This window comes from Symphalangus syndactylus, chromosome 5, assembly GCF_028878055.3.
Source record: "Symphalangus syndactylus isolate Jambi chromosome 5, NHGRI_mSymSyn1-v2.1_pri, whole genome shotgun sequence".
NCBI lineage: Eukaryota > Metazoa > Chordata > Mammalia > Primates > Hylobatidae > Symphalangus > Symphalangus syndactylus.
In genome coordinates this window covers 43,412,029-43,439,348 of record NC_072427.2, presented here as the reverse complement: position 1 = coordinate 43,439,348, position 27,320 = coordinate 43,412,029, and the positions used below count along the sequence as shown (strand labels likewise).

At 45.0% G+C, this 27,320-nt stretch overlaps 1 protein-coding gene across 3 annotated transcripts in view; it reads left to right on the top strand.

Moving 5' to 3' along the window:
• The window catches only part of TLN2 (talin 2), a 463,814-nt gene extending 436,832 nt beyond the window's left edge, over positions 1-26,982 (top strand). For 2 of the 3 annotated variants that reach the window (XM_055278269.2, XM_063638847.1), the window contains 7 exons: positions 1,695-1,800; positions 2,658-2,782; positions 15,627-15,752; positions 18,146-18,208; positions 18,300-18,527; positions 21,260-21,385; positions 22,864-26,982. In XM_055278269.2, coding sequence (XP_055134244.1) covers positions 1,695-1,800; positions 2,658-2,782; positions 15,627-15,752; positions 18,146-18,208; positions 18,300-18,527; positions 21,260-21,385; positions 22,864-22,992 — 903 coding nt within the window. In that variant the 3' untranslated portion in view covers positions 22,993-26,982. The remainder of the gene's footprint in view (positions 1-1,694; positions 1,801-2,657; positions 2,783-15,626; positions 15,753-18,145; positions 18,209-18,299; positions 18,528-21,259; positions 21,386-22,863) is intronic. The other variant, XM_055278272.2, reaches the window with a different exon arrangement.
• Positions 26,983-27,320: the final 338 nt, after the last annotated feature.

Here is a 27,320-nt window from a genome sequence, read left to right as displayed (position 1 = left end):
GTTTGTTTTTTGAGATGGAGTCTCGCTCTGTGGTCCAGGCTGGAGTACAGTGGTGCAATCTTGGCTCACTGCAACCTCTGTTCAGGCAATTCTCCTGCCTCAACCTCCCGAATAGCTGGGATTAGAGGCACCCGCCACCACACCCAGCTAATTTTTATATTTTAAATAGAGACGGAGCTTCACCATGTTGGCCGGGCTGGTCTCGAACTCCTGACCTCAGATGATCCACCCGCCCCAGCCTCCCAAAGTGCTGGGATTACAAGCATGAGCCACTGCGCCCGGCCTCCATTTGATCTTTGTGCCAGCCCTGAGACATAGGCATTATCCCAGCTTTACAGATGAGAAAACGGGTTTAAAACCAGTAATGGAAGAAGCCAGGTTTGAACACTAAGTTTGTTCATTTCCAAAGCTGATGCTTTGTCCCCTACTCAGAGGCTCCAAAATTATGCAGAGATAGACAGCAGTTATACTTCTCTCCCGACTGTCTGAACATTTCTAAATCTGAAGATCACCATTGGGAAACGTGAGAAAGAGATAACAGAAAAGAGCATTGGAGGAAGAATTTCAACATGAGGAAAGGATAGGATGGTGTGCACCAGAATTTAGATCCCTGGCGGAAGATGGGGAAGAGCTCTCATCCTGTGTCATAGTTCCATTCATGGATGAGTTTGAGAAGAAATCAGCTGGGGATGTCTTGAAGGTGTTTAGGATAGTCAGTACCTTTTTTTTTTAATCCATAAAAAACAGAAAGCAGAAGACAATTTTTGAAAACCTTTGAACTAATTCAAAAGAGGGCAAATCCTCAGGACTTCTACCAGGAGAGCTTGCAGTCAAAACTCTGGAAATGGATTGTTTTCTCAAGAATGATCCTCCTGATCAGTTAGTTGTTGCTCACTTAGGGATTTTGTCTCTAGGACTTGAGTGGCACATTTCCTCTGGTCCTTTATTTTGTCACAAGTACTGATCGGCCCATAGCTTGGGGCTTTTGCCTTTACTCAGCATGTTCTTTTTTTTTTTTTTTAATTTTTATTTTGTTTAAAGACTGAGTCAATCTCTCTGGCCTAGGCTGGAGTGCAGTGATACAACCACTGCTCACTGCAGTCTTGACCTCCCGTGCTCAAGAGATCTTCCCACCTCAGCCTCCTGAGTAGTTGGGACTATGGGTGTGTGCGAGCATGCCCAGCCAATTTTTAATTTTTTTTTTTTTTTTTTTTTTTAGAGATGAGCTCTTGCTATGTTGACGAGGCTGGTCTTGAACTCCTGGGCTCAAGCAATCCTCCCGCCTCGGCCTCCCAAAGTGCTGGGATTACAGGTGTGAGCCACTGTACCCAGCCAGAATGTTCTTATAGTTTGGGTAATTTTCAGGCGCATGTGTGTGTTTTATGTACAAATAAAGGACAAATGAACGTCCAAATAAAAGACACGTAAGGACCTTGTCTCCTTTATGATCTTTAGGAGCTATGTCAGAAGGGACCTTAGAGGCACCACTGGTTCCCAACCTTTTATTTCTTACATGGGGAGATTGAAACCCAGTGAGTCGTAAGGGTTTTCCACAAGACTCTGAAGTCACTTGGGACAGAGATGCAACTTAAAACCAGGCTGCCTGACTCCACATCCACCAGGAGGAGTGTGCTTCTTTCCTATGCCAGTGGTTACTATCCCCCTCATGCCTCTGACTTGTTCTTCACCTGTAGATTCTTCAGAAACCAACCCCAGAACTCAAGCAGCAGCTGGCCGCTTTCTCCAAGCGAGTCGCCGGCGCTGTGACAGAGCTCATCCAGGCGGCAGAAGCCATGAAAGGTAGGCTGGATTCTCATGTCTTGGTGGAGGGCAGCCTCCCAGGCAGTGCTAATACAGCAGACTGAGCAGAGGAAAAGCACAGCCGTCAACGGCCTTTAGCTGGCAGATGCAGCCAGGAATACAGTGAGGACTTCCTGCAAGCAAATGGGTTTAGAGTTAGCTTGAAAAAGTAACATCCTCCCTGAAGCAAGTCTTTTCTCTAGTCTTTGTATTAAGTGCTTCTACTTAAATGGTATCCTCCACCTAGAACAACTCACTTCCCTTAGGACTCTCCCCGTTTCTTTTTTGTCTGCATTTTCATTCATCAGGATATTTATTCTCCTTCAAATAATACTTCATGTTTTGAAAATGATGCTATCTGAAAACATTGTTTGGACACCCTTTATGTTTACGTAGAAGCAATTAACCCACCTGGGAAAGGTCTTCTCACCAATTTCCTTTACTTTGAATTAAGGTGAGGGGTCATTCCTCCTGGGTTCCAGGGAAAAGAGAATGGCAAATTCCTGTGTGACCTACAGCATACTGTAGTGTCTCCTGAGGATGCTTACTTATATTCATGAGCTTTAAGTTCAAAGTCAGAGCAAGGCTCAAGCCTTGGTCCGTGAGATCATTTTTGAAGCTGCTTGGTGACTGCCCTGTGTGAAGGGCCATACACACAACTGATTTAGAAAACCAGGATTAGCACCCCCACCCCCATCCAGATGGCCTTTATGAGAGACGGAAGGAAGGTTCCTTAGGACAGTGCAGGTCAGGCTTCTGGAACCTTCATGCATGCAAATCCAGATATTGTTTGTAATTAAGCCAGTGCCCTGAGGTCTGCAGCTACCAAGAATCACCTTCTTTTGGACTGATTCTAGGAACAGAGTGGGTGGATCCAGAAGACCCAACTGTCATTGCAGAAACAGAGTTACTGGGGGCTGCAGCATCCATCGAAGCTGCTGCTAAGAAGTTAGAGCAACTGAAGCCGAGAGCAAAACCAAAAGTAAGTGTTCATTTATGGTTGGCTGTCCGGTGTCAGTGGGTTCTTCCAATGGGTGGCTGTGAAATGGAGCTAGGAGTGCTGCAGGGAGCTTGGCTCCTTCCTTATGGTCAGACTAGCAAGCAGAAAACCGGATCTACCTGCCTGGCACTGCTTTAGAGTATGGGGGTAAAAAATGGCTGATGAGTCTTTCAAGTTAACCACCCAGGAAAATTCCTCTGGGTATCCAAAGGAAGAATTGGGGCATTTGCAGTCTTGATTTAGTTCCATTATCTAAAGCAGGTGTTGGATGCTTTCTGTCAGAAGTTGCTGTTACTGGAGAGGAGATTGTTAGCCTCCAATTTTCTGGTTTCTCTTTTGCTTTTTACAAAGAAATAGCACTGCTGGGAATCAGAGGGCAATGAGAACTTCAAAAGTGCACCCATTCTAGATTTTTTCAGTGTATGCTGGAGAGGATGGGTAGCTGGTATGTTTTTTCCATCTATGTTTGTCATGTAGATAAATGTTTAAAACTTAAGATTATAGGTATATGTGAAGAGAAATAGCCATTTAAAGGAAAGAGATAGTTTTGGATTAGGCAGGAGGAAGGACACTTTCTAAATAAAAGGATGACAAGCTAGTGCTGTCTCCAGGGGCAAAGCCCCAACCCTGTTAAGCTAATACCTCCTACCCAGTACCTCCTACCCCACCTTCCATAGCTGTCTTCAGCAGGAAAATGGTAGAACCAGAGAAGGCCTCTTTTTCTTCCTATTCAAGTAAGTCCCTGGTGGTGCATGTAACTCACCTATTTCCAAGGACCCAGATATACTAGGAAATAATATTTGGCTTTTCCCCTCAAAAAAGGGCTGGATTCCACCAATTTAGGTATACCTAAAAATTTACCTATTTTTGTAAGACCAAGGGATGGAGTCTGGGCCCTGAAACAGAGCAGACCACTCCAAAGCAGTCCCTGGGCCAGCGTAGTGTATGAAATGAACACAGACTGAGTCTCTTCAGCTTGGGAACATTCTTAAAACCTTCGAGTGCTTAGAACCAACCTCCTAATAGTCGCTCTGGACTTGGTAAAGGCACTTAAACGTTTTCTCATCAAGATGTAACTTAAGGATTTGGGCTTCTGGTTGTGGGGTTTACCGGGGTTCTCTCTGCTGGACTCTACCTGAGAGTCTTGGGTTGCCTGATGATATTGTCAGAGTTTTCTTACAAACTTAAGAGCCAAGTGTGGGTGTTGGGACAACTCCATTTTCTGGTTACACCTTTGTTTCTGCTTTGTCAATCAAGTTAATCGTGAATGAAAAGTGTACTTTAAACTTAAGAGTCAACCATTAACTAAGATTTAGAGCTTTGGTGCATAATGTTTTTCCATTTCCTTGTCTGATTTATCACGAGTGGCCTTTCTTGGGGAGGGCTTTGTCGGCTAATGCCGAAGCCATGTCAGTTGACACATTCGTTCTCCTGGAGAATTAGCCTGGTGCTAATTTAACATTAACACTTCACCATATTCTAAGAGCTCCTGTTGCAATGTCTTTCCCTTTGTCCTTCCGCAGGGTCCCTCTGATCTCTTGTCTGTCTCTGAGTCCTGGTTTCCCCCTATCTGGTCATTCACTTCACGACTCCAGATGGGAAAACAAAATTATTAAAGTTCCTACCCCATAGGATTATTGTTATAATAATTAAATAAGATAGTATAAGAACACTGTCTGACATACAGTGAGACTTGGTAAATAGTAACTATATCACCATTATTATCACCATCATCACTGAAAATATGTCTGGGACTTATTCCCTAGGAAATGCCTGAAATAAAAATTATTCCACTGGCCCCTGAAGAAAGAAAAACAGGAAGCTCACATTGTTCAATTGCCAAGCATGTGCCAGGCAGTCTTCTAGGTACTTTATGGGAGTCACTCATCTGATCCTTTCAAAAAGACCATTAGAATCAGAAGCACCAAGAGGCGAATTACCTTGCCAGGGTCCGACCACTGTCACTCAGCTGGGAGGGCTGTGTATGGCCCTGGGTGGCAGTTTCAGTCCATACCAGCCCCTGTTTCCCACCCCATTGTCAGAGAAGGCTCGTCTAGTCCCACAGGGGCCATTTGTAGTTTATGTGTGCCCTTTGAGCTACTAATCCCATCTCTGGGAATCTCTCCCAAGGAGGAAATCCAAGAGGGGAAGAAAGTTGTGTGCCTGTGAGAGATTTGTCCCTTGCAGCCTCGTTTGTAGTAATGAGAACCTGGATGTGGACCAAGTGTCTCCTTGAAGGAATATTACGCAGCTATGAAAAATAATGGTTGCTAGGACTGTGTAGCACGAAGAAAATGCTCATGGTATAACAAAGGATACAGAATTATGTACTTATGATTACAACTCTAAAAACTCACAGATGAAGAAAATAAGTAGGGAATGTACAAGAATGATGATGGAATTGGGATGATGGAAGGGTCTGTGTTTTAACATTTTATAAAACAAAGGTTTAAAAAATAACTGCACCTTAAAAATTAATGACTGCCGAAGTAGGCCTGTGAGGACTCCCTACAGTACTCTAGGATCATATAGCCTTTGTGTTTACATTGAGGTTTTTTACAGGAAAGCCAAGGAGTCCTTCGGCCAAGGTCAAGGTTAACATAACTGATGATGTGAATCCTTTGTTTGAGGGTTCCTACCTTAGCTCACTCCCATCATATTAGGAAGGGTGATGGTTACTTCTAGAATGCTTTACAATGGTCTGAAGTCTTTCTCTGCCTGATGACCAGAGGTGGATATTATCTATGAAACTGTTTTGGAAAACCTTCAACCCAAACCATAGTTTTTGTGCCTAATAGGGCACATTGCAATAACTTTTGCATGAAATATCTTCCTTGCTTTTATAAAGGAATTTATTTCCCCAATTAAAAAACAATAATGACAATCTGCACCAAAATCAGCCTGTCTTTTGAGTTTTATCACTTCTCTCCATTCTCTCCCAAAACCTTAAAAAAATCCTCAGGGTACTGTAAGTAAACAATTGCTTATTATATCCCTATAACCCTACCCTGGTACACACACATGCCCTCAGTATAAAATGGATGTGTCTTCCTTCTGGGGAGTATTCACACTGCTTTCAGGAAGAGTTTGGGGAGGGACAGTAATTTTTGTCTAAAATGCTCTGCTCACCACCGTCTCAGGTTGCCTGTTTTTAAGGGAGAATGGCTCATGGTCTATGATGATGATTCTGGTATATTTTCACCTCAGGCTCTTAAAACTTAAGCATCACTTTTTGCCTGGAATCTCCCAGACATGCACCGTTGAATCCGCTGTTCACCTGGGGAGATGAGAATGTCAGTGAGCGCTGGTGCATGTGCTGACAGTATTGTTAATGGCGCCGTTTCCACATCTGCAGGCAGACTTGTGCTCCAAAGAGAGTTATCGGAGTTGCTGCAAAAGTGACCACCCCCTGCAGCTGTAACCTTCAATACTGTGCCTAGTCTCGAGCTCAGTCAAACCTGGATGCCTTTTCTGCAGGCCTCTGTGTGATATGTTTGATATATTAGGTTGTTATTTAATCCAACTATATATCAAACATATTCCTACAGTGTCTTGCCCTGTCTCCGGGGGTTCCTAATAAAGTTTATAAGGCAACAGGAAAGAACACGTTAAAATCACAAGTAGATTTAGAAGATGGAGCACTCATTACAATTCATGTTATCTTCCATTTCTTCTTGTAGCATTCGAGACCTGTATCAGTATTACTAGATTACTTGCTTATTATAGAAACAAATAATAAGTGTTGATGTTTCATAAGAGCCTGGGGTATTTTGTGTGGCTTAGTTTTGTGCAGTGATGAATCCTTAAGGAATTCAATATGCTCAGTGGAAAAAACGATTCCAACCCATGTCTGTGACACAGAATAAAGGTCAGGATTATAGCCTCAAACACATCTAGATTTATATTTTGGTTCATTTTTATCCTGATCTTCAATTTAGAAGTTCATGTCAGGGTTTCAGCAAAAATTCAAGGAGCACAAATCAGTTTTCTATAACTTCCCTTTCCACTCACAGTAACAGAATGTATAAAGCAAATCCGCCATACCAACTGCATGGATACTGAGTCAGTGAGCTTTGTAGAAACCTCGGATATAGGACTAAATGTATCTCATGAAGGTAATATAATGTCGACTGAACTCTTGAATTTCCTGTTATAGTTTAACTTGTCAGTGGAGGTTGGTAATGTTTAGAATAAGCCAACAATCAGAAAGTAATTTCATAGCCTAATTGACTGTGTCAGGAAGTTTGGGATTATGATATAGAAAACATTTTTTTCTGGTACATAACAGCCTTCTTTGGTTGGTTTTGACCTCTTCCTTATAGAAAAGCCTGTGAAGTACGTGTGAGTTCATTCTGAGTTCTCTCAACAAAATACTTTGTGAGCACTGCTTTCTGGAAAGAGTACTGTTCTCAGTGTTTTGGAGGAGAAAAGGTGTAAGCAGATGGTTTAAACAGGAAACAGGTCAGTCATGAAAGCTTCCCCTTACTGTGCCTAGAAGTCATTGCCACATTGCTTACAGGTGAATGCATAGTGACAGGGTCACCAGCAGCAACATCAGAGAGGTGATGACACAGGAGAGGGTCCTGTGATGTTGGAGTCCTGGCTTCTGGAGTTACACAATGGAACCTGTCTCTGGAATCCTTCTCCATTGAGAAGCGATCTGTGTGTGTCGGCAGCTGCTCTGTCAGGCGGGTTTCAAGATGCTGCCCCAATCAGTCCCTCCTTCACACAGCTAGAGAACACTAGCTTTGGTTTTGAGTCCAGTTACATTGTTTGTTTGACTGAAATGGCAAATGGCCATGGAAAAGAGACAGCAAGTTATTACGAACAAAGAAAAACATGGTTTCAAAAGGACCTGCAGACAAAGCCCACTTGCTTGAATTGATGTGATTTTCTTGTTTCTTTGGGTGACTTTGTCACTGACCAGCATGTTCTCTGTAGTGATTAATATGGTGAAGGGAAAAAGGAACCAACTGTTCAGGGAGGAGGAGGACAAATACAGCATTTTCTGTATGGCTGCACGTGGGCTTTGAGTGGCACTCGTTGGTTCCAGACCAGGAGCATACAGGGTGTGAAAAGCAAGTATGGGGCCGGGCATGGTGGCTCACACCTGTAATCCCAGCACTTTGGGAGGCCGAGGTGGGTGGATCATTTGAGGTCAGGAGTTTGAGACCAGCCTGACCAACATGGTGAAACCCAGTCTGTACTAAAAATACAAAAAAAAAAAAAAAAAAATTTATATATATATATATATATATATATATATATATATATATATATATATATATATAAAATAAGCCTGGCATGGTGGTGCACGCCTTTAGTCCCAGCTACTCGGGAGGCTGAGAATCGCTTGAACTTAGGAGGCAGAGGTTGCGGTGAGCCGAGATCGTGCCACTGCACTCAGCCTGGGTGACTGACAGAGTGAGACTCGGTCTCAAAAACATAAATAAATAAGAAAAGCAAGTATGGGAGACTCCCCTCCAGGGTAGACCAGTAGGCCCTTGTCAGACCCTTCACAGACACAGAACAGGGGCTTAAGATGTAGGGAGTTTATCTGATACATCTTGGGAAGAACCCTGTTATCTTTTGTCTGTGCTTTCTATATCGACATTCAAGGGCCCCTTAAACAGAAATAGTGATTAAAAGATTATTTCAGTGGCATTGCTCTCCATTTTGAAAACAAAAATAAAGCAATGGATACTATGGGAAAACTACTCCCAAGATACTAATCATGCAGGTGCAGACCGTTTCCAGCGGACACTGCATGAACTTGCACGTATTCCTCGGATGCAGAGGGTATGGTCCCTCCCCAGTCACAGGCACAGCCATTTGGCAGTTTCTCTGTCACCCATTTTGCCTGTTTAAGGTCTCTCCGGAGCTTTCCCTGAGACAAGGCCAGCTGTCCATGCCTGGCTCTTAGCAGTTCCAGTTGTTCTGGGAGGTTTACCTTTTGCTAGAACTAGCAAGGTGGCAGTCCTGAAGCCACCCCATCCATGGGTCCTCCAGAAGAGAAGCTGATCTAACCTTTGCACAGTTTGGGGCTTTGCATACAGGCTAAGGCCTCCCTTAAGGCACCTCTCAGTTCAATACCAGAAGCAAACTAGTAGCAGCCAAACTTGCAACAACAACAAAAAAGAGAAATGTGGCTGCCTGCTCCACTCCAGCTTCCAACTGGCAGGAAAATGCCTCACTCCTGTTGTGGGAGTTCTAGGCACTGGCCTCCTTTTTTCCCTCAAGGACATTTAAATTAAATGCAAAATGTTCACACTTTAAAAAATACATATCCAAGAGGACTTTTTAAAAGTTTCTGATGCACTATGACCTTATTTTTAATAGCAGGCATTCTGCAAGACTCTGAGTAACGCAGAGCAAAGCCTGAGACCCCACTGGAAAGAAGGATGTAACTGGGCTTCAGTTTGTGGAGCCAGTTGTGAGAAGGGCGACCATTGTGTTTTTAGCTCTCAGCAAAGCATTCCCTCAAAGTAAGTTTTCAGGGAGGGAGGCAAGCCCTTTGGCCATCTCCTATGCGTGCCTTATGCTCCTTCACCTTCAAGTTCATTGGGGGAAGGAGCTGGGGGTGTTGCAGGGCATAAGAAAAGGCCAGGAAAAAGACCATGGGAAGACATTCTCTTCCCCTGCCCAACACTTGCCCAGGACCCGACAGGGACAGTGAGCAGGGGAAGTGGGTAAGGACGCTGAGGAGGAGCGGGGATGGTGGGGGATGTTGGTAAGGATATTGAGGAGGTGGTCAAGAGAGATCAGAAGAGAAAAAGTAGTTCCTGCTTATTTTAGTCACCACCTTCTAAGAGAACTTTAATTTGGAAATGTCCATGTCTAGGCAAAAGGACCAGGAAGTTGAGTTGCTCCTCAAGTGACAGAAAACTGAGTAACTGATACCTGGAGAAAGGGCAACGAAGACTCCACAGTCACATAGTGAAAGTACAGAGCAGTGACTGACTACCACCCAGAGTGTCCCACTCCTGGTTGGGTGCTGAGAGAGGAGCTGGTGCCCATCTATGCTGTTTGTTACCTGACACTGATTTGTGGGTTTTACTTATAATGAATTTAGGTTGTAATCAGAAATAGCCAGAAGAATTTTTATTGGAATTATGAATACGTAACAGGGTTTAGACAGAGAAACAGATTAATTTAGCCCCAAACCTGAAAAAACAATTTTTGATAATGAAATTGCTAATAGTTTTTGAGCATCTCCTGAGTGAGCCATGCTTTACATATACTAATCACATACTTGTAGTGACCCCATCAGATAGGTTAGGAGGGGAAGTACGCTTAGAAGATGAATGAATTAGTGTGAAGACCATGTTCTCAGAATCCATGAAAGGCCAAACGCCAAAAGAAATATGAGGAAAGGCTGTCCCTTTTACCTTCTCCACTTTCCATACCACTTCCCTTACCACCACCATTTATTTCCTCTTCCAGGGGACATATAGCTCCTGAAACTTTAAGCCCATCAGAGCAACATATAGGGGTCTCACATACTCTCCCAAGTGGGAAACAGGGGAAGGGAGCCAACCCAATATATAGCTTTTCCCAAGAGGGATCTCACCAGGCCACTGACTTTTTAAAGGGTGAGCAAGGAAGGTCAGCATGCAGGGAAGAGGTCAACTACAGGGTACTCAGACCTTTCTAGAAGCTACCAAAAAGCCCAGGTGGGGATAAATCTATCCTCAGCAAGAGTTGGCCAGATAGCCCAGGAAAGACGATTGCTTAGAGCTGGTGGGCACCTGGCCAAATAGCCTTTTCAAATGGAGGGGAAGGGGGAAAAGAACAGTATATCAAAGGAGAAGATAATTCAGCATGCAGAGGCAGCAGCAAACACCTTCATTAGGCAGAGTAGAAGCTTTGTTTGTACATCTGTTCACTCTTTTTGCCAGTGCTGTCTTGTTACGTAAGAGTGCCTCTTGGTAAAATGCCACTGTGTTTACATTTGTACGTCCATGCATGACTAAATGTCACAAACTGTGAATTCCAGTTGAGGGATGCAAGTAGAGTTGTACAATTAACAACCCACGGCCTCAAACAGGACAGGAACCTGCTCATAGCTGTGTGTGCATCTGTCCACCAGGGCCCAGGAGTGGATGCTAATGATATGGATGCTTACTCTGTGTATTTCTCCTTCTCCTACCTTGTGCGTTGTGCTCTGGCTGAACTCTGGAACTTGGGAAACGCATTTTGAATGGATATATTCATTCAGCAAATGTTGATCATCACATGGGCTCCTCTGCCTGATTTTGTGCTAGAGAAACATAGGTTGAATAAAACACAATCTCACCCTGAAGGGGATCACAGGCTGGTAGGATTAAGTTAAGTGGTGTTTGTTTTCCTGAGTCCAGGCCAGCATTTCCTACACAGTAGTGTGTAACCACCTCTGTAAGAAATACAGATTCCTGGCTCTCACCCTAGACCTACCAAAACAGCATCTACATCTTTAACCAGATCCTCAAGTGATTCTGCAGCGAGGGCTATCCATTTATTTATTTATTTTTTAATTTTTTTTGTTTGGTTTTTGAGGGTACATAGTAGGTATATATATTTATGGGATATGTGAGATGTGTTGTTACAGGCATTGTATTAGCTTGTTCTCATGCAGCTAATACAGACATACTCAGGACTGGGTGATACATAAAGAAAAGATTTAATTGACTCACAGTTCCACATGGCTGGGGAGGCCTCAAAATCATGGCCGAAAGTGAAGGGGAAGCAAGATACATCTTATATGGCGGCAGGCAAGCGGGCTTGTGTAGGGGAGCTCCCCTTTATAAAACCAAGAGATCTCATGAGACTTATTCACTATCACAAGAACAGCACAGGAAAGAACTGCCCCCATGATTCAGTTACCTCCCACCAGGTCTCTCCCATGACATATGGGGATTATGGGAGCTACAATTCAAGATGAGATTTGGGTGGGGACACAGCCAAACAATATCAGGCATGCAATGTGAAATAAGCACATCATGGAGAATGGGGTATCCATCCTCTCAAACATTTATCCTTTGTGTTACAAACAATCCAATTACACTATCCTAATTATTTTAAAATGTACAATTAAGTTATTGACCATAGTCACCCTGTTGTGCTATCACACGTAGTAGGTCTTATCTATTTTTTTGTACCCATGAACCATCCCCAGCCTCTAGGAGCCATCCTTCTACTCTCTATGTCCATGAGTTCAATTGTTTTGATTTTTGGATCCCACAAATAAGTGGGAACATACAATGTTTGTCTTTCTGTGCCTGGCTTATTTCACTTAACATAAGGATCTCCAGTTCTAGCCATGTGGTTGCAAATGGCAGGATCTCATTCTTTTTTATGGCTAAAGACTATCAATTTATCCTGTTTAATGAAACTGTTTTCTTAAGTTCCTTGCTTTAGCTTGATGCCAGTAGTTATAAAGAAATATAAATAGCCACATGCACAGGATTAGTCATAATCTTTAAAAGATTATTTTAGCGGGTCTTTACATGATCCAATTGCAGAAAGAATGAAAAACCCAGAAGCGAGAATTCCATTATCCCCTTTATAAACCAGAAGGACAGATCTGACTGACCCTGGTCAGGTCAGTAACACCTCAGCTAAAGAGGACCTTAAGACACCAACCAATTGAGCCTCTCTGGTGAAGAGGTGAGAATGAGAGCTCCGTGAGAGGGGCCCAGCCTCCAGATTCTTCCCCGGAGTCAACTGTGCACCATGTTGTTCTTAGTCTCCCCAGTCTCTCAGCTGCAGTGGGGACTGTTCCGTTAACAAATTCTTCATTTTAATTGTGATTCTTTTATTTAGGAAAGTCCTTTGAAGACCAAGTCAATTCTCTTTCTCTCCTTCTTGTGATATGGTTAAGTGTGTGTCCTTCCTACCTTCTCCCCTATTCCATTCTGCATGCTGGTGGGAGCTGGAACTGATGGGGCACCTGGGTTTTTGACCATGTCTCCTTGGCTTGGAGAGATCCCATTTTCTCTAAGGCTAGAAGTTGTATGGTATGAGGACACATTAAGTATTGGTGTCTGATTTCAGCAGTAGAGAGAGGGTGGGCAGTGCGTCTTAGTCATAAACCTGGCATACAGGAAAATAGGGATGCAGCAGTCAGAAGGCAGGTTTCATCAGGGTACTCTGCCCAAACTGTAGCATCTAACATTAACCCTCCATCCCTGTGCCATCCCAGTCAGCCTTTCTAGGGAGAATCTCTAATACTTTCTAATCAGAGCAAATGTCTCCCAGAGATAAGGCCTTCTGCCATGTCTGTTGTAAAGCATAGAGATATTATGGAAAGAAAAATAAAAATTCATCAAAGAGCATTACAACAGACAGTTGCCATTACCAGAAAAATCTGTGGGTGTCAAAAATATTTCCAAGTCGAATATCTATTACAAGCGTTTTAAAAAAAAAAAAAAAAAAAAAAAAAAAAAACTCCCAGGCAGCGGAAGATGTGGGAGAGGCTCTTAAAATCAGTTGTGATGAGATGATCCTATCAGATCTACCCCTGCTGAGGACTTCGCACTTAATTTTAAGGAAATCCCATTTTTGAAAATCTTAAAATTTGGGAAATAAAAAATCTGACAGAGTATTCCACACTGTAAAGTGGACTCGGGCGTGTAACCCATAGTGTAGCTGAGGCCACCTGAGGCAAGAGCGTGAGAGACTTCAGGAGCCGCCATGAAGAGCTTCCGCAAGCCTCCGTTTCCTCATCTGCAAAATGAGATAAGGAGTTTGGAGTCAAAAATTCTGTAATTTCCCTAGTGCTTTAATCTGTTATGCGCCTGACATTCTTTGGCAGAATGAATTTCCAGAAAAGCTCTTAATCTCAAGGTTATTAAAATATACATTATTTATATATTTAATATATATAAATTAGAGTCTACTGTAATTTATTTGGGGACTGACTACACAAGAGTTCCTTTTATGCGAGAGTGTCTCACAATGGATCATTTCTGTATTTCAGTCACCAAATTCTATACTCCACCAATCCAAAATGAGTCCAGTAGAACTAAATTCATTTCTGTCCTGAATACTCTTAGAACAAGACTTGGTCAGCAATAAGAAAGAACGCACAAGTTCTGTCTCAGAACTTCTGAAATGCCGCCATCATAAGTGCATTGAAATTGTATTTTGATAATGTGGGTTATAAAGAAAAAGGATTAGCACCTTTCATGGTTCAAGATGTGGCATTAAGAATGGAGAGCTGGAGAAGAATTGTATCTCTCCTGTCTGATGTTTCACATGGGAGCGTTAGCAAGCTGACTTTGAACCTCTGGCACAAACCATTTCTCACTGATGCCCTAAGGGGTGGCTTTGGCTAGTTAAAGTGCCTCATTTTGGAGTCAGATTTAGGTTTAGATTCTGGTTTAGATGCTTCATGCTGCTTGGCCCAATAATCTACCTTCCTGAGCCTGGGTTTTCTCACTGTAAAAATAAGGATAAAGATAATTCCAATATACGATCTTTTTTTTTTTTTTGGTGAGAATTAAGTCAATATATGTAGAAGTGCCTTTCAAAATACTTGGTACACAGTAGGCACTCTTAAAAATCTATTACTGTTGGCACAAAGTGTGAATGTCCTTAGTGCCACTGAATTGTACACTTAAAATTGGATAAAAGGGTAAGTTTTGTGTTACATATATTTTACCACACATACAAAGAAAAGTATTACTGGGCCTGGCCATCATTTCTCAATGCCTGAAAGGTACCACCCACATCTTCAACACTGTGTGACCTGAGGGCAGCTTAACCAAATTGACCTAGAGTCATGGAATGTTACTGCACAGGTCTAATCTGACCACCCCCAGCTAAATTGTGATGCTCCAACCCATGCAGCCTGGGACCACAGTCTTTATACTTGTCCCACTTCTCCAAAGCTTCTCTTCAACTTCATGAGTTGTTTTAGCAGCAGAGGAGATGGTGGTGAATTTAGACCAGAACCCTAATGGACACCTACACAGTGGTGTCCAGTGTTCTTCCCAAGGTGGAGCCCGTGCCTCAGGTGTCCAGGGGACAGAACAAGCTCCACCTTGATGTCGTGTTGCCCTGGTTTCTTTTTCACCACTGGGCAATCTGTGCTTGGTCTATAACTCTCTCAGTGCTCAGCCACAGAAATGCCAGTGCTGTTGGCTTTGATTTTTTACCCAGGAAAAAGATGACTTTTCAGAACTGATAGCCATCTTTCCTTTTTTTTAAAAGTCCATTTTTGAGGCTTAGGCTCTGGAAGAGAATAAGTGCTATGATCTACTGTTTTATTATTTGGTTTTGGTTATTGATGTTGCTAAAACCATTTGAGTGTATTTTATTCACAGTGAATGTATATCTTTAAAGATTCTGTTCCAGAAAATGAGTCTGTCTGCAAATTTCCATGGGATGTCAAGCTAACGGCTTTTTCCTTTTGGAGTTAGGGGAAGGGGCTGCAGGTGGAGAGGCATCCTGACCTTTCTATCCTGGTATTGCTGTTGTACAACAGTGTCAGTGTATAACATTAGGTAAAAAGGGTAAATTTTGTGTTATAAATATTGTACCACACATACAAAGAAAACCATTGCTGTGCCTGGCTATTGTCTCTTAATGCCTGAAAGGTACCAGCCACATCCTCAACACTGTGTGACCTGAGGGTGGCTTAAGCAAATTGACTTAGAGTCCTTAAAGTTTGCACAGGGGACCTCTTATCTGCTTCTTGTTAAGGAACCACCCCATTTCAGGTGTGGTTTGTCAACAACAAACAATAGGCAGGTGAAGAGCCAGGTGACCCGGCAGTAAGTAGTTTGGAAGAAAGAGCCCTTTGTGGATATGAATTGCATGTGATGCTGTTTTCTTTTGGTTATAGCAAGCGGATGAGACCCTGGACTTTGAGGAACAGATCTTGGAAGCTGCTAAATCCATTGCTGCTGCCACAAGCGCCCTGGTCAAATCGGCCTCGGCAGCCCAGAGGGAGCTGGTGGCCCAAGGAAAGGTGGGTAAAGCCACTGACCACATGCGGGACACTCAATACACAGAGAGCCTCTGAGGGCCCAGGAAAAGAGCTACAAGCCTTTGTCCTGACCAAGGAAACGCATGCAATGCCTTCCCTCCCTGAATTGCCACTCTCTGTGCTGACTGAAAACTGCAGCATTCAGAATAAGAGGTTTGGCTTCTGGGCCTCTCATCTGCTTCTTGTTAAGGAAAGCATCCCATTCCAGGCAGTGATTGGGTCCTGAATGAGACATTTATATTCCCACTGTACATTAGGCTATGTAAAGATGTAAACTGTCATATTTTCCTGGTGGGCCGTTCTAGAAGCACCGCAGTCGGCGGCTTTTATGATACCACTTTCCAGCTCCAAAGGGCTCCATTTGTTTTAGGACTGTTGAGCTGAATACTGGCCAACTTTGCAGTTAGCACTTTCCTAAGTCTGCTGGGGAAAGGGCCAGTCAGATTTTAAATCTGAAATTTCTTCAGCTTTATCTCTAGTCACCCATTCAATCTACTTTAGCATAAAAGCATAGTTTTTTTTTTTTTTTGAGGATTCAAAGAATTATTAGTACATTAGTAATTCTGGATATGGAACAATCTTCCCATTTAACATGTTCCATGTGTCTTGTTATTTACGTACACATGGAACCATCCTATCCACACTGGCTTTCAGAGAGCTTCTCAGAAACCTGACCAGTCATGGGTTTGGGAAATGTGGTCACCATCATTGTCATTCATTTCTGTTTGTTTGATATTAAAAGGCCTTTGCTGTTAGCGTACAGATAGGTGGAGGTGAGTTGTGTCTTGACCCAAGAACTCGCATTGCAGTACAGACAGGAAGGTTGTGCCTGACCATAGGCTGTGCATCTTCTTCCAGGAAGTCTTTTGTGAGCTTAGCCACGGCTTAGTCCAGTCCACATACCTTGAATTCTCTTTCTAAACCATTGTGTTGTATGTTACTCAGTACTGGTCCATGTCTGTCTCCCCACCTGGCACACAAGCTATTCTCTTCATCCTTCCCATTGATCCCCTATAGAGCCAGCGGAGTGCCAACCTTGTCCGTATCCTGTACTCAGCAGGGTTTTTTTGTTTTTTTTTTGAGACGGAGTCTTGCTCTGTCACCCAGGCTGGGGTGCAGTGGCGCCATCTCGGCTCACTGCAAGCTCTGCCTCCTGGGTTCACGCCATTCTCCTGCCTCAGCCTACCAAGTAGCTGGGACTACAGGCGCCCACCACCACGCCTGGCTAATTTTTGTATTTTTAGTAGAGACGGGGTTTCACCGTGTTTCTCCTGACCTCGTGATCCACCTGCCTCGGCCTCCCAAAGTGCTGAGATTACAGGCGTGAGCCATCGTGCTCTGGCCTCAGCAAGTTCTTGTTGGCTGGTCAACATGTAAAGACCACAAATGTGTCATTGAACGGAACATCCTATGTTAAAAAAAAAACCTGGTTATTTCAACATTGATAAAGGGCTATGTGTCCAACACATTGCTTAGATACTGGAGAATCCAACTTGGATATGGCAGAGTCCCTATCTGTCCTCCAATGAACTTACGTGTTCAAGCATTTAAAAAGTTGGTGAAGGAGGTTCAGCCAGACTTGGGTGAACTATAGGATTATAGGCAGGACATTGGAGTTTTACCTGACATTCAGCAAGCCCTGATATGGCCCTGTTATTGCTGACACACCCCCAATTTCATATTCAAATTGAGATACTCTTACCTCACTCACCAGGCACGTCCCACAAGCTTGAAGGTATTTCCTCCTGTCGCTTCTCCCTCTAGATGTGGACAGAAAATGTTCTACTTGTTGCCATGATTTCTAAATAGAAACAGAGATCCATATTTCTTCCAGCCTCTTATTTCTCTCCCACCCCTGACAAAATGGTATTTCCTTAAGACAAGGGTCTGCACTCAATTGTACCAGAGGGAGGTCCACCACACTTTTTTAACATCATCTGCCAGAAACGCAGTGTGGTTTGCAGGGTCAGTAATCGGGAGAGATTTAAATTTCTCTTAGCCCTTGAAAAGAGGAGGCCTAGTGGCTCCCACATTTGAAATGGAGAAAGCTCTGCAGAGGAGTTAAGTGTAGAAAGACAGCCCCAGGCCATCATTCCTGAGCCGTTTCCCAGAAATGCAGTACCTGGCAGCTAAATGGAGCCATTCTTAGCATTTCCTGTTGCCTCTTGGTGGCGAAACCTGCCAGGATGTGCTATGCAATCTTGGCATGGCCTGAGTCCCATGTGAGAAAGGTTGCTCCATTCTCAGGCCTGGGCTGTTGGCAGGAGGCACCAAGCAGGGTGCAAGTCTGGTTCCCGAGCAAGGTGTGGGGATGAGGGGCTGCAACCACTGGGGCTGCCTGCCCTCATGGCCAATTTCTCGACTCTACTCTCTAGGTGGGCTCCATCCCTGCCAATGCTGCAGACGACGGACAGTGGTCACAGGGGCTGATTTCTGCTGTGAGTTGCCTTCTCCTTCCTCCCAGTTTGCTTTCGGGGTCCCCTAAGGGAGGTTTGGGCCTTGGGTCACTTCTCTGTTGACTGTCCCCAGGCCCGGATGGTGGCGGCTGCGACCAGCAGTCTCTGTGAGGCGGCCAATGCCTCTGTTCAGGGACATGCCAGCGAGGAGAAGCTCATCTCATCTGCCAAGCAGGTCGCCGCTTCCACGGCTCAGCTGCTGGTGGCCTGCAAGGTGAAGGCCGACCAGGATTCAGAGGCCATGAGGCGGCTACAGGTAATGGTCACTGATGCTGGTGGGAAAATACTCCTGTTGGAGCGGGTAAGTGTCACCAAAGGGGACAAGCCTCACTTCCTTGGCATGACCCACCAGGCCTTCCATCAGCCAGCTCTGTCCACGTTCCAGCCTCATCTACTGCGTGCGTCCATGCATCCTCCACTGCTGCCCCACCAAGCTGCCATTCTCCTCGTGTGCCTTCTGGTCTCATGCCCTGGGGCCCTGCTCCTCACCAGCCCAACCCAGCAGACCCCTACTTGTCCTTTGTGACTCATCTTCAAAGTCCCCTGTTCTGGGAAGCCCTCCCTGACTCCCAGGGTTTGGGCAGTTTATCCCTCCTCTGTCCTTTGAGAGCCTCTAGCCAGACCACTCAGGTTCCCATCACATGGTACCACTGCAGGTCTGTCTGTGAGCAGGTTGTGAGCCTCTTAGATGCAGACACCACATCTTCATCTGTGCCTCTGTCGTGTGTTACTAACTCGGTGCCTGCTTCAGAGGAGGCCTTCAGCCAGTGTCTGCTACAGAAGGGAGTAAAAAGACTGAAACTATATGAGACTGTTGCTGTTTCCCAGACCCCAGAGAACATGTTAGGAAGGTAACAATCAAGTCCTTCTCAGAGCAGATACATTTTCCTGATTGCTTTAAAGAAATGCTTAAATGAAAGCAATCACACGGCCCCAACATCTTCATATATCAAACGTTATCATTGCTTTCTGTTCGTTTTTATCTACATATAAAATAATTTTGTCCAGTTGTAATCATGGCGAGATACATTCTGCTTTCTTTTCACTTAACATTTTATCATATCTATTTTTTCCTTGAAGATAAGGCTTCATTAACTTCTCTATGCAAAGCTAGCTGGCCCATTCTTCATGAGTTCCATTTTTAATGATCGCATGATATTACATCAACTGATTATGCCAGAATTTCCCTATACTTTGGACATTTTGTTTCCAGTTTTTGAGATTTTTTTATTATAAGTGTTAAAATGCAGATTGTATTGCTAAAAGTATGTTTACATCAGTCATGAAGCAAATCATAAATGGCAGAAATGTTTGAATAGTTCTACCAAAGCTCAGAATTCTTGTTTTATTGTGAAAGGCCTAAAGTGCATTTCTGTTTTTTGGCCTTCTTGAGTCCCTTTCTGACCCATCTCCCTCACCTTTATTTGATACCTGGGATAAACCCAGGGAAAAATTGAGGAGCTGCGTGTTTGTGAATATGTGATTTCTGGGTCTGGGGGACACTTCTGAGGAAAACATCCTGAGTTAAGAGAGACTTGGTTCAAGTCCTGCTTCTGCCATTTATGTCTTATATAAATCACTGAAAACTTTTCAGGGGCTTAGTCTGTAAAATGGGGATAGAGCCATCCACACTGACTCTTATGAGGGTCAAATAGGAGAATGGATATGACAGTGCTCTGTTAGGTCCTAAGGATTTACACAGATAGAATGCAACATCACTCTTGTTCCCATCATTACCGATTTAACTGGATGCTGCCGTGTTGTATTTGAGCCCCTTATAAATGACTCAGGAGTTCCCTGGGGCTAGATGGACCTATGTGCAGATCCCAGCTGTATAACTTGCTAGCTACAAAATGTTAGGTTTCTTAACCTCAGTTTCACATCAGAAAAGTGGGCTAAAGAAAGATTTCCGACCTCATAAACCCTTTGGCGAATAAGCACATGGTGATTACTTGTCAAATATTAATTGGTTCCCTTCCCATCCTGTGCAAGCCCTCATAGTTTGCATTGGTCACTTTAGTTCACAGACCAGATGGGGCAGTTAGCTTTGAATGAGAAGAACTCTCAACCTTCTGATGGCGAACCCTCAAGCACAAGCCTTGGACTCTGAGGGGGCGCTGGACAAGAAATACGAGAGGTTTGATGAAGCCTTAACCACTTTTAGAAGAAAATTCCAAACCTCAGCTGGCATGTCCCTGGGGACATGCTTCATGAGCATTAAAAATAAGCCAATACAGGCAACAGCCCTTAAGGAAGATCTAAGGAAGACTGAAAAGCTCTTCTTTACCTGTCTCTAGCAGTCACTCCATCTTAGAGCCTGTGGTGCTGAGACCCTAAACGTACGTGCAAAAGGCCGTAGTTACTGTGAGGCTCTCAGCCCTTCCAACAGAGGGGTAGCCCTTCATTCCTTCAAAGCCTTCAGTGAGCACCAACCATGGACAGCCACAGTGCCTCTGCTGGAGATGCAGGGATTCCAGTCACTGCCCCTGCCTTCAAGTTGCTGACTGTCCGGGGGGAACAGCCAGCCACAAGCGTGGTAAAGGCTGCAGCGAAGCCGGCACAGCACACTCCAGTCACACAGAGGGAGAGGTTGTGGGTGGAGCTAAGGGAGGCAGGTGAAAGTGATGCCTGTGCCAAGTCCTCAAGTATGTGCTAAATCAGATGGAGGCAGGGGAGGCGGTTTTCCAGACCAAGGAGGCAGAACTCCGGCATGCCTCTGTTAACACACGCATCACATTGCTGGGATCATTTATTACATATTTACATAATTGTGATTCCCCTCAAAAATGAGTATTCCTTGGGGGCCACAGGCACTTTGTCTCATTCATCTGTGAGTGACCAGATAGGTTCCAGTGTTGGTAGAATCCATGGATGGATGGACAGACAGATGGGTACTCGCTGGCTAGAGAACTTGATGTTATAATTGGATAATCAATTGACTCACGGTCTCACAAACTGTACCTTCATGTCTATTCTTGCCAGGCCCAAATGACTGTTTCTGATGATATAATGTATGTTTTGTTCACTCTCCAGGCGGCAGGAAATGCTGTGAAAAGAGCCTCAGACAATCTTGTCCGTGCAGCCCAGAAGGCAGCATTTGGCAAAGCTGATGATGACGATGTTGTAGTGAAAACCAAGTTTGTGGGGGGCATTGCTCAGGTTTGTAATTAAGTCAAGAATAGTATTTACTTCCCGAGATAGGTGTTGGGTTGTAACAGACAAAATTTATTTCTTCCTCGTGTACCAGAGATGGTATGGTGTTTCCTTCACATCTGAGAGCCAGATCCATCTGCCTTTCTATTTCACCATCCCTGAGATGTTACCCTTGCCCACGTGGTCCACGTTGGCTCAGTAGCCTCCTCAACTTTCCATCTGGCAGGAAGAGGGAAAGGAGGGGAGGCCATGACCCTAAGCTGCAGGTATTACGTCCTCTCACATACATTGGTCAGCACTTAATAACGGGCCCAACCCAGCTGCATGGGAGGCTGGACAATGTAGTATATATATTTTTTTTTTTGAGTAGCATTTGCTTAGATAAAAATCAAGGATTCTATTGTAGAAAAGAAGAACAAAAATGGAGGACAGCAATATTATTTAAATAAAATGAGGCATTTGGAGCTACTGCCCACTCCAGACATTTGGCCCTACAGAGAGAGAATGCTTTTCCTCTCCCAGAACTTTTATAAGAGCAGGTGGGATTCTGACTTATGCAGGATTGCATTCTCATGCATGGGAGTGAGGAGAAAGCTCTAGGAAGTCAGGCTTACACTTTTTGATGTGTGTCCATCTCGTAAATCCATTTTAGGGGACTGTTTTAATTATCCGCATCAGGAGCACTGAAGTTACTCATTCCCCACGTCTGCTTTATCTCTTCCTGAACCACACCCCGTGTTTGGCTATGCACTGCATGTATTTGTACCAGAATGTGTTTCTCCACGCACTAATTTCATGAGAAGTTTCACAGAGAAGGGGCTCTGATCAAATAAGGCTGGAGAATACTGCATTCAATAACCCCGCCCTGGTAATGATAGTCGTTAGCCTAGCAAAGGCTCTGGAAAGCCAGGAAAGGAACTGACTTTGCTTTTTTTGAACACAACTTTCCCTTTTCACACAATACCTATTAGCAAGTCTTCCTCAGATCACACCTTAAAAGCGTGAAATAAGCATTTGAGGGCCATCTGGTGGTTCAGGGCTCCGCTTTAGCTTTGCCCATACCTGGACCAGGTCCTCCTCCACTGGCTCAGTGACTCCAGACAGTGGACCCACATCACTCAGCTTCAGATTTCTTCTTGGAAAAACAAGACTTTCAACAGGGCATGCTTCACAGGGCAGCCCCTTCAGTGAAGGGACTGTCTACGTGGAGTGTTTGCACCAGAGCCTGGTACATAGTAAGGCTGCAGGAGATGTTTGCTGTTAAATCACAGGCCAGAACCAGCATGTTTTCATGGCTCAGCTGGGTCATTAGTCTCAAAACCCAAACAGTGACAGAGGCTGGTCGCCAGAGCTAAGAAAGCTGTTCCTGAGGCGCTGCAGTGTCCCACGGTCGCAGGAGCCATGGAGCTCACATGAGCAGTGGGGTGGATAGGAGGGTTTTCTGGAAAGTGTTAGGTCCATCCAGCTTGTTGCTTTCTTTCTAGATCATCGCCGCCCAGGAAGAAATGCTAAAGAAAGAGCGAGAACTGGAAGAAGCAAGGAAAAAACTGGCCCAAATCCGCCAGCAGCAGTATAAGTTTTTACCCACCGAACTGAGGGAAGATGAGGGCTAAAGGTGCAAGCCCAGATGGCGAGCCCCAGGGGATGGCCCTGGCAGAACTGGACAGACAGTGTTCCTGAGAGGCCGGGCACTTACCTGGAAACCGCCCACCTCCCCCCAGGGTGAGCCTGGAGCCCTGCGTGCTTGTTCTCACATCTCTGTCCCGTCGGCACCGGCTGCATGATCGTGATGTCACACGGTACAATGTCCTACCCACAACTCCCCTGCCGCCTCCCCTCATGCCTCACCGTGTCTCAGGAGAGAGGGGTGCACGTTTCGTGGACTGTTACCAACAAAGAAAAGTCAGTATTATGTCATTCTCAGACACTCTGGCTTTTGTTGGTCCTTCTCTTACGCCTGCTCCTGGACCTCTTTGTGATATTGTAATAGGGAAAAAATCATTGACGTCATAGAATATTCTCCTTCCTCTCAGGAGAAGACAGAAGCTGGAGTTGGACATGGTTCATAAAAGCCAGAAACACAAACCCATGTGGACTCCGGGAGGGTGACTCAGGTCCTCCTTCCATGTCTTGAGCACTGGCTCACCCAGGGGGTGAAAAATTCCCACCCCTGTTTGCACGCTTTCTTGCCTCCGTGTGTAAGCTCCTTGTACAACCTAGACCCATCTTGTATTTTGTGGCCCAGAAAACTGAACGATTATTTTTTTCCTCCATAGTCCAAAGGGCAGAGTTGTGGGAGGCCATCAGGGCTTGGGGAGCAGGGGCTGTAATAAAATCTGTGGGCTCCTTACTCTGCAGAGGCTGTTTCAGTTCACACAGAGTCATCCACACAAATCCACAGCTCCCAGTTGACAGTCAGTGGACCGCTCGTCTCCTCAGTGTCCAGGGTGGGGATTCTGCTGGAATAAAGAGCTTCCTCAGTGACTCATCTTCAGGTCCCACGCTGGTTTCTATGCCTTCAGAATGGTCACAAGCCCAGATTGGAAAGGATCTGCTTACAAACCTGTCACCTGTCCTCCAACCCAAGATGCCTTTTTTTCTGTCTTAATATCTAGAAAATCTAAATGCATCCTAAAATCAATGTGAACCTTTAACAAGATAGTTTTACTTATTATCACATAGGTGAAGACATAAGATTTTTTCAGAGTTCATTTTCTGGATGTCACACTTCCAGAATTTCCTATTTTTCCCCTCTTTTCTTTTCAGAGCCCTCCCATGGGAAGGGAAGGGCTTGAATTTACCCTTAATCTGCACCTTTAGCCAAGACAGTGCATGGAAGATGAATGGCTTGTGGGACAGAGTCTAATGCCAGGGAGCAACAGTGTTTGAAAGAATTCATAGTGGGGGAGATTGGTAACAGTTAAAGGCACTCACCCTCCGCCTCTCTCTCTGTCTCTCTGCTGTGCTGTCATGTCTCGGACTCCATCCACATTACAATTTCAAAGTTCCACCGACGGGGGCAAGTTGGTGCTTTGGTCCTCCAAAGATGTCACCTTTCGACCTTGCCTGATGATCTTGTTTCACCAGACTCTAGCCCAAGTCATGGTTTTAAAATATATAAACTTCTGACAGCTTCCCATATTTATAAGTTACTTGTAAGTGCTGCATGTATTAGAATTTTTTTTTCAGACCAGTAAAGTTAGAGAAAAGACGCTGTAAAGGAAAAGCAAGTGAGAGAGTGTGTAGGACACTGACAGTGTGTGGGCACCAGTTCTGAAGAGGAGGGGAGCTGCTGGAGCCCTAGCCTGTTGGGGAAAAGCTGGCACACTCTTGGCTTGCCCCCTTTGAGTGGATCTGATCCAACACCTCATGCCTGCCCTGGCTGGACACTGAGAGGAGGGGCGCACGTGCTTCCAGAGACACTCAGGAGTCAGACCCCAATGCTCATAGTCACAATGTGTTAATGGTCTCCCGTAACAGGACTCTGGGGAGCCTCTCTGTGGCCCAGCCCACCCCACCCTCTGCTCTGCTATGCTGTGCCCAGGGCAGCTGCCCTCTTCTGCCTGTCTCCCATCCCATCCTGGAAACCCAGGACCAAGGCAGGGGCAGGCAGCGAGTTCTTCCACCTTGCCTCAGAGGCATTTAAAACCTTTACTGCATGTGATACCAGAAAAACCTCCAGAGACAAACCAAATGCAAAGGCCTGTCCTTTATAACTCTAAGGAACAGGCATCAAAAGTTTATTTTTGTAGGAGCTATATAAATACTCACCTTTCTGGAGTCGTCCAGTGCTGGGAGCTTTGGGGAGTTTGGTTCTCGGTTATCACCTGGTGTGGTCCCAGTTTCTCATCTATCCTTTCCTCATCCACCCTGCACACGTGTATGTGAACGGTCTCGTGGCGGGCATGGTGGTTTCTCATTTCATAAGATGGTTGAAGGGCCATGCCTTAGTCCGGGTGTTATTTAATAGGCACTACTGGCGGTGTCCTCAGATGGCACTGAGGGGGCCTTCTGGTCCTTCAAAGGAAAATGACACAGGCATGAGTTCATTTGGGAGTGTGAACTTTCAGAACACCTAATAAGAGAGTGGTATCAGAGTAAAAATGGCCCCAGGTCTGGAGCATAGAAGTGTATCTCTGTGAAGAGGGAGCAGGTGTGTCGCTATGTGTTTCTTCTCACACCCCTCTACTCCTTGAGGGCTTTGAATCCTTGGGCTGATTTTTGTGTCAGAAATTGCTATTCCTGATGGCCACAAGGGGACCCTGAACTGGATTTCAGAACTGCCCAGTGATTTGAAAATTTAGGGTTCTGCCTTTCAGAAGTCTTTAGATAGGGATGCTAAGGTCATACTTAGTTAAATGGACAGCCCTTGTTTAAATTTTGCCAGTGTCCAGCCAGTTGTGGCCCTGGCCATCTGTGCAGGCAGGTTCCTCAATTCCTGGTTGGCCCTGCAGTTGGTCAACGCAGTCCCTCCAGGTCGGCCGCAGAGGCAGCTGCCCAGCCTGCAGTCTATGCATGGGCCTTAAGAAGTGAGCTGCCTGTACCCTCACGGCATATGCTTTTATCAGGGAAAACCCTTTGAGCTTCTCCTGAGTCTCACCTGCTTGCTTTCTGGCTGTCTTAGTGCGTTTACAGGCAACTAAAGCCTGTTCCTAATTTATCAAAAAATTATAACCAAAATTCACCATAGCCTAAGAGAGTAAACCCTACCTACAAAGTGATGCCAAGGCCAAAACCTCATGAAGGAGCCAGACACAGGTCAAAAGTGGTGAGCAAGCCATGGTCTGTGCTCCTGGGGAACTCACACGCTGCTCCCCGAGGAGCCTTGGTTTCCTCCCTGGCAGATAGTCCCCAGAATCTTCTCTCCCAGCTTTGAGGATCTGGGTCTGGAAAGGCCTCTGGGATTCTGGCCTTAAGATCCCAGCACAGACTAACAGACTATCAGCATGTTCCATTCTCAGATTCCTGAAGGAAAGGTACCCTCTGTTGACCAAGGGGCTGGCTGCTTCTGAGACTTACCAAGCCCAAGAAATTTGGAGACATTCCCCTCAGGCTAAAAGGCAGTGGTCCCCAGAGTTCAGAAAGCAAAAGATCTTGACAACTGTGCCAGTAGTGGCTCTGGTGCTATCTCTCCACAGTGCTGGCCTCTGCTGGGGAAGGCATCTTTCGCAAAGGTATCCCCAAGTACCATGTTGAAAATGTCCTCAGTCTGTTGCTCCATCTTTCTGAGCCTGTGCTTGGTATGTTATGTTAATGGTCATTACGGATGAGCGTGTGCAGAGTTTTGGTTGATTTTTTTCAATGCTACAAAGAAGAGCTATTTCTTTTCAATAACAAGATTTGGATTCGGCCTCTTCCTCTGAGCCCACCTCCCAGCCCTCCAGGGAGCACCAATGTACCTGAGTCACTTTGTCCGTGTCTCTTCGTCCCACAAAACACGAGGCTGAGTCTCATTCAGCTGCCTCTCACCAGCCTTCAAGATCCAGAAGAAAACAGGAACGTTCAGCTCTGCCCTGTGTCATGTCTAATCCCATACATTAATTTATCTAACCACATAAGTTATTTTTTTTTATTTGCCAGAAATAAACCTTTAAAGGAACAAACCTGTGTGGAGGACTCATGGGAATGGGAGGAAGGTGGGGAAGAGACTGTCTTTATCATGAGAGTAAAATTCCACCTTGAGGACCAGCTCCATAGTTACAAGAGGAATGTCAGGAGAGAGCACGTGTGTGTGAGTGAGTGACAGACACAGAGCAACAGGGTGCCACGGAATTTCATGTAGCTCTGCTGACAAGAGTTAACTTGGAGAAACTCCAGGAGCAGGCGTCCTGGACAAGCAGCTAGGGGGCTTTTTGGCTTTACATACCACCTCCGTCAGAAGACCACACAGCTGAATATAGAAGTGCACATGGGGTCATCTCCAATCTTGACCCAGGCCCTG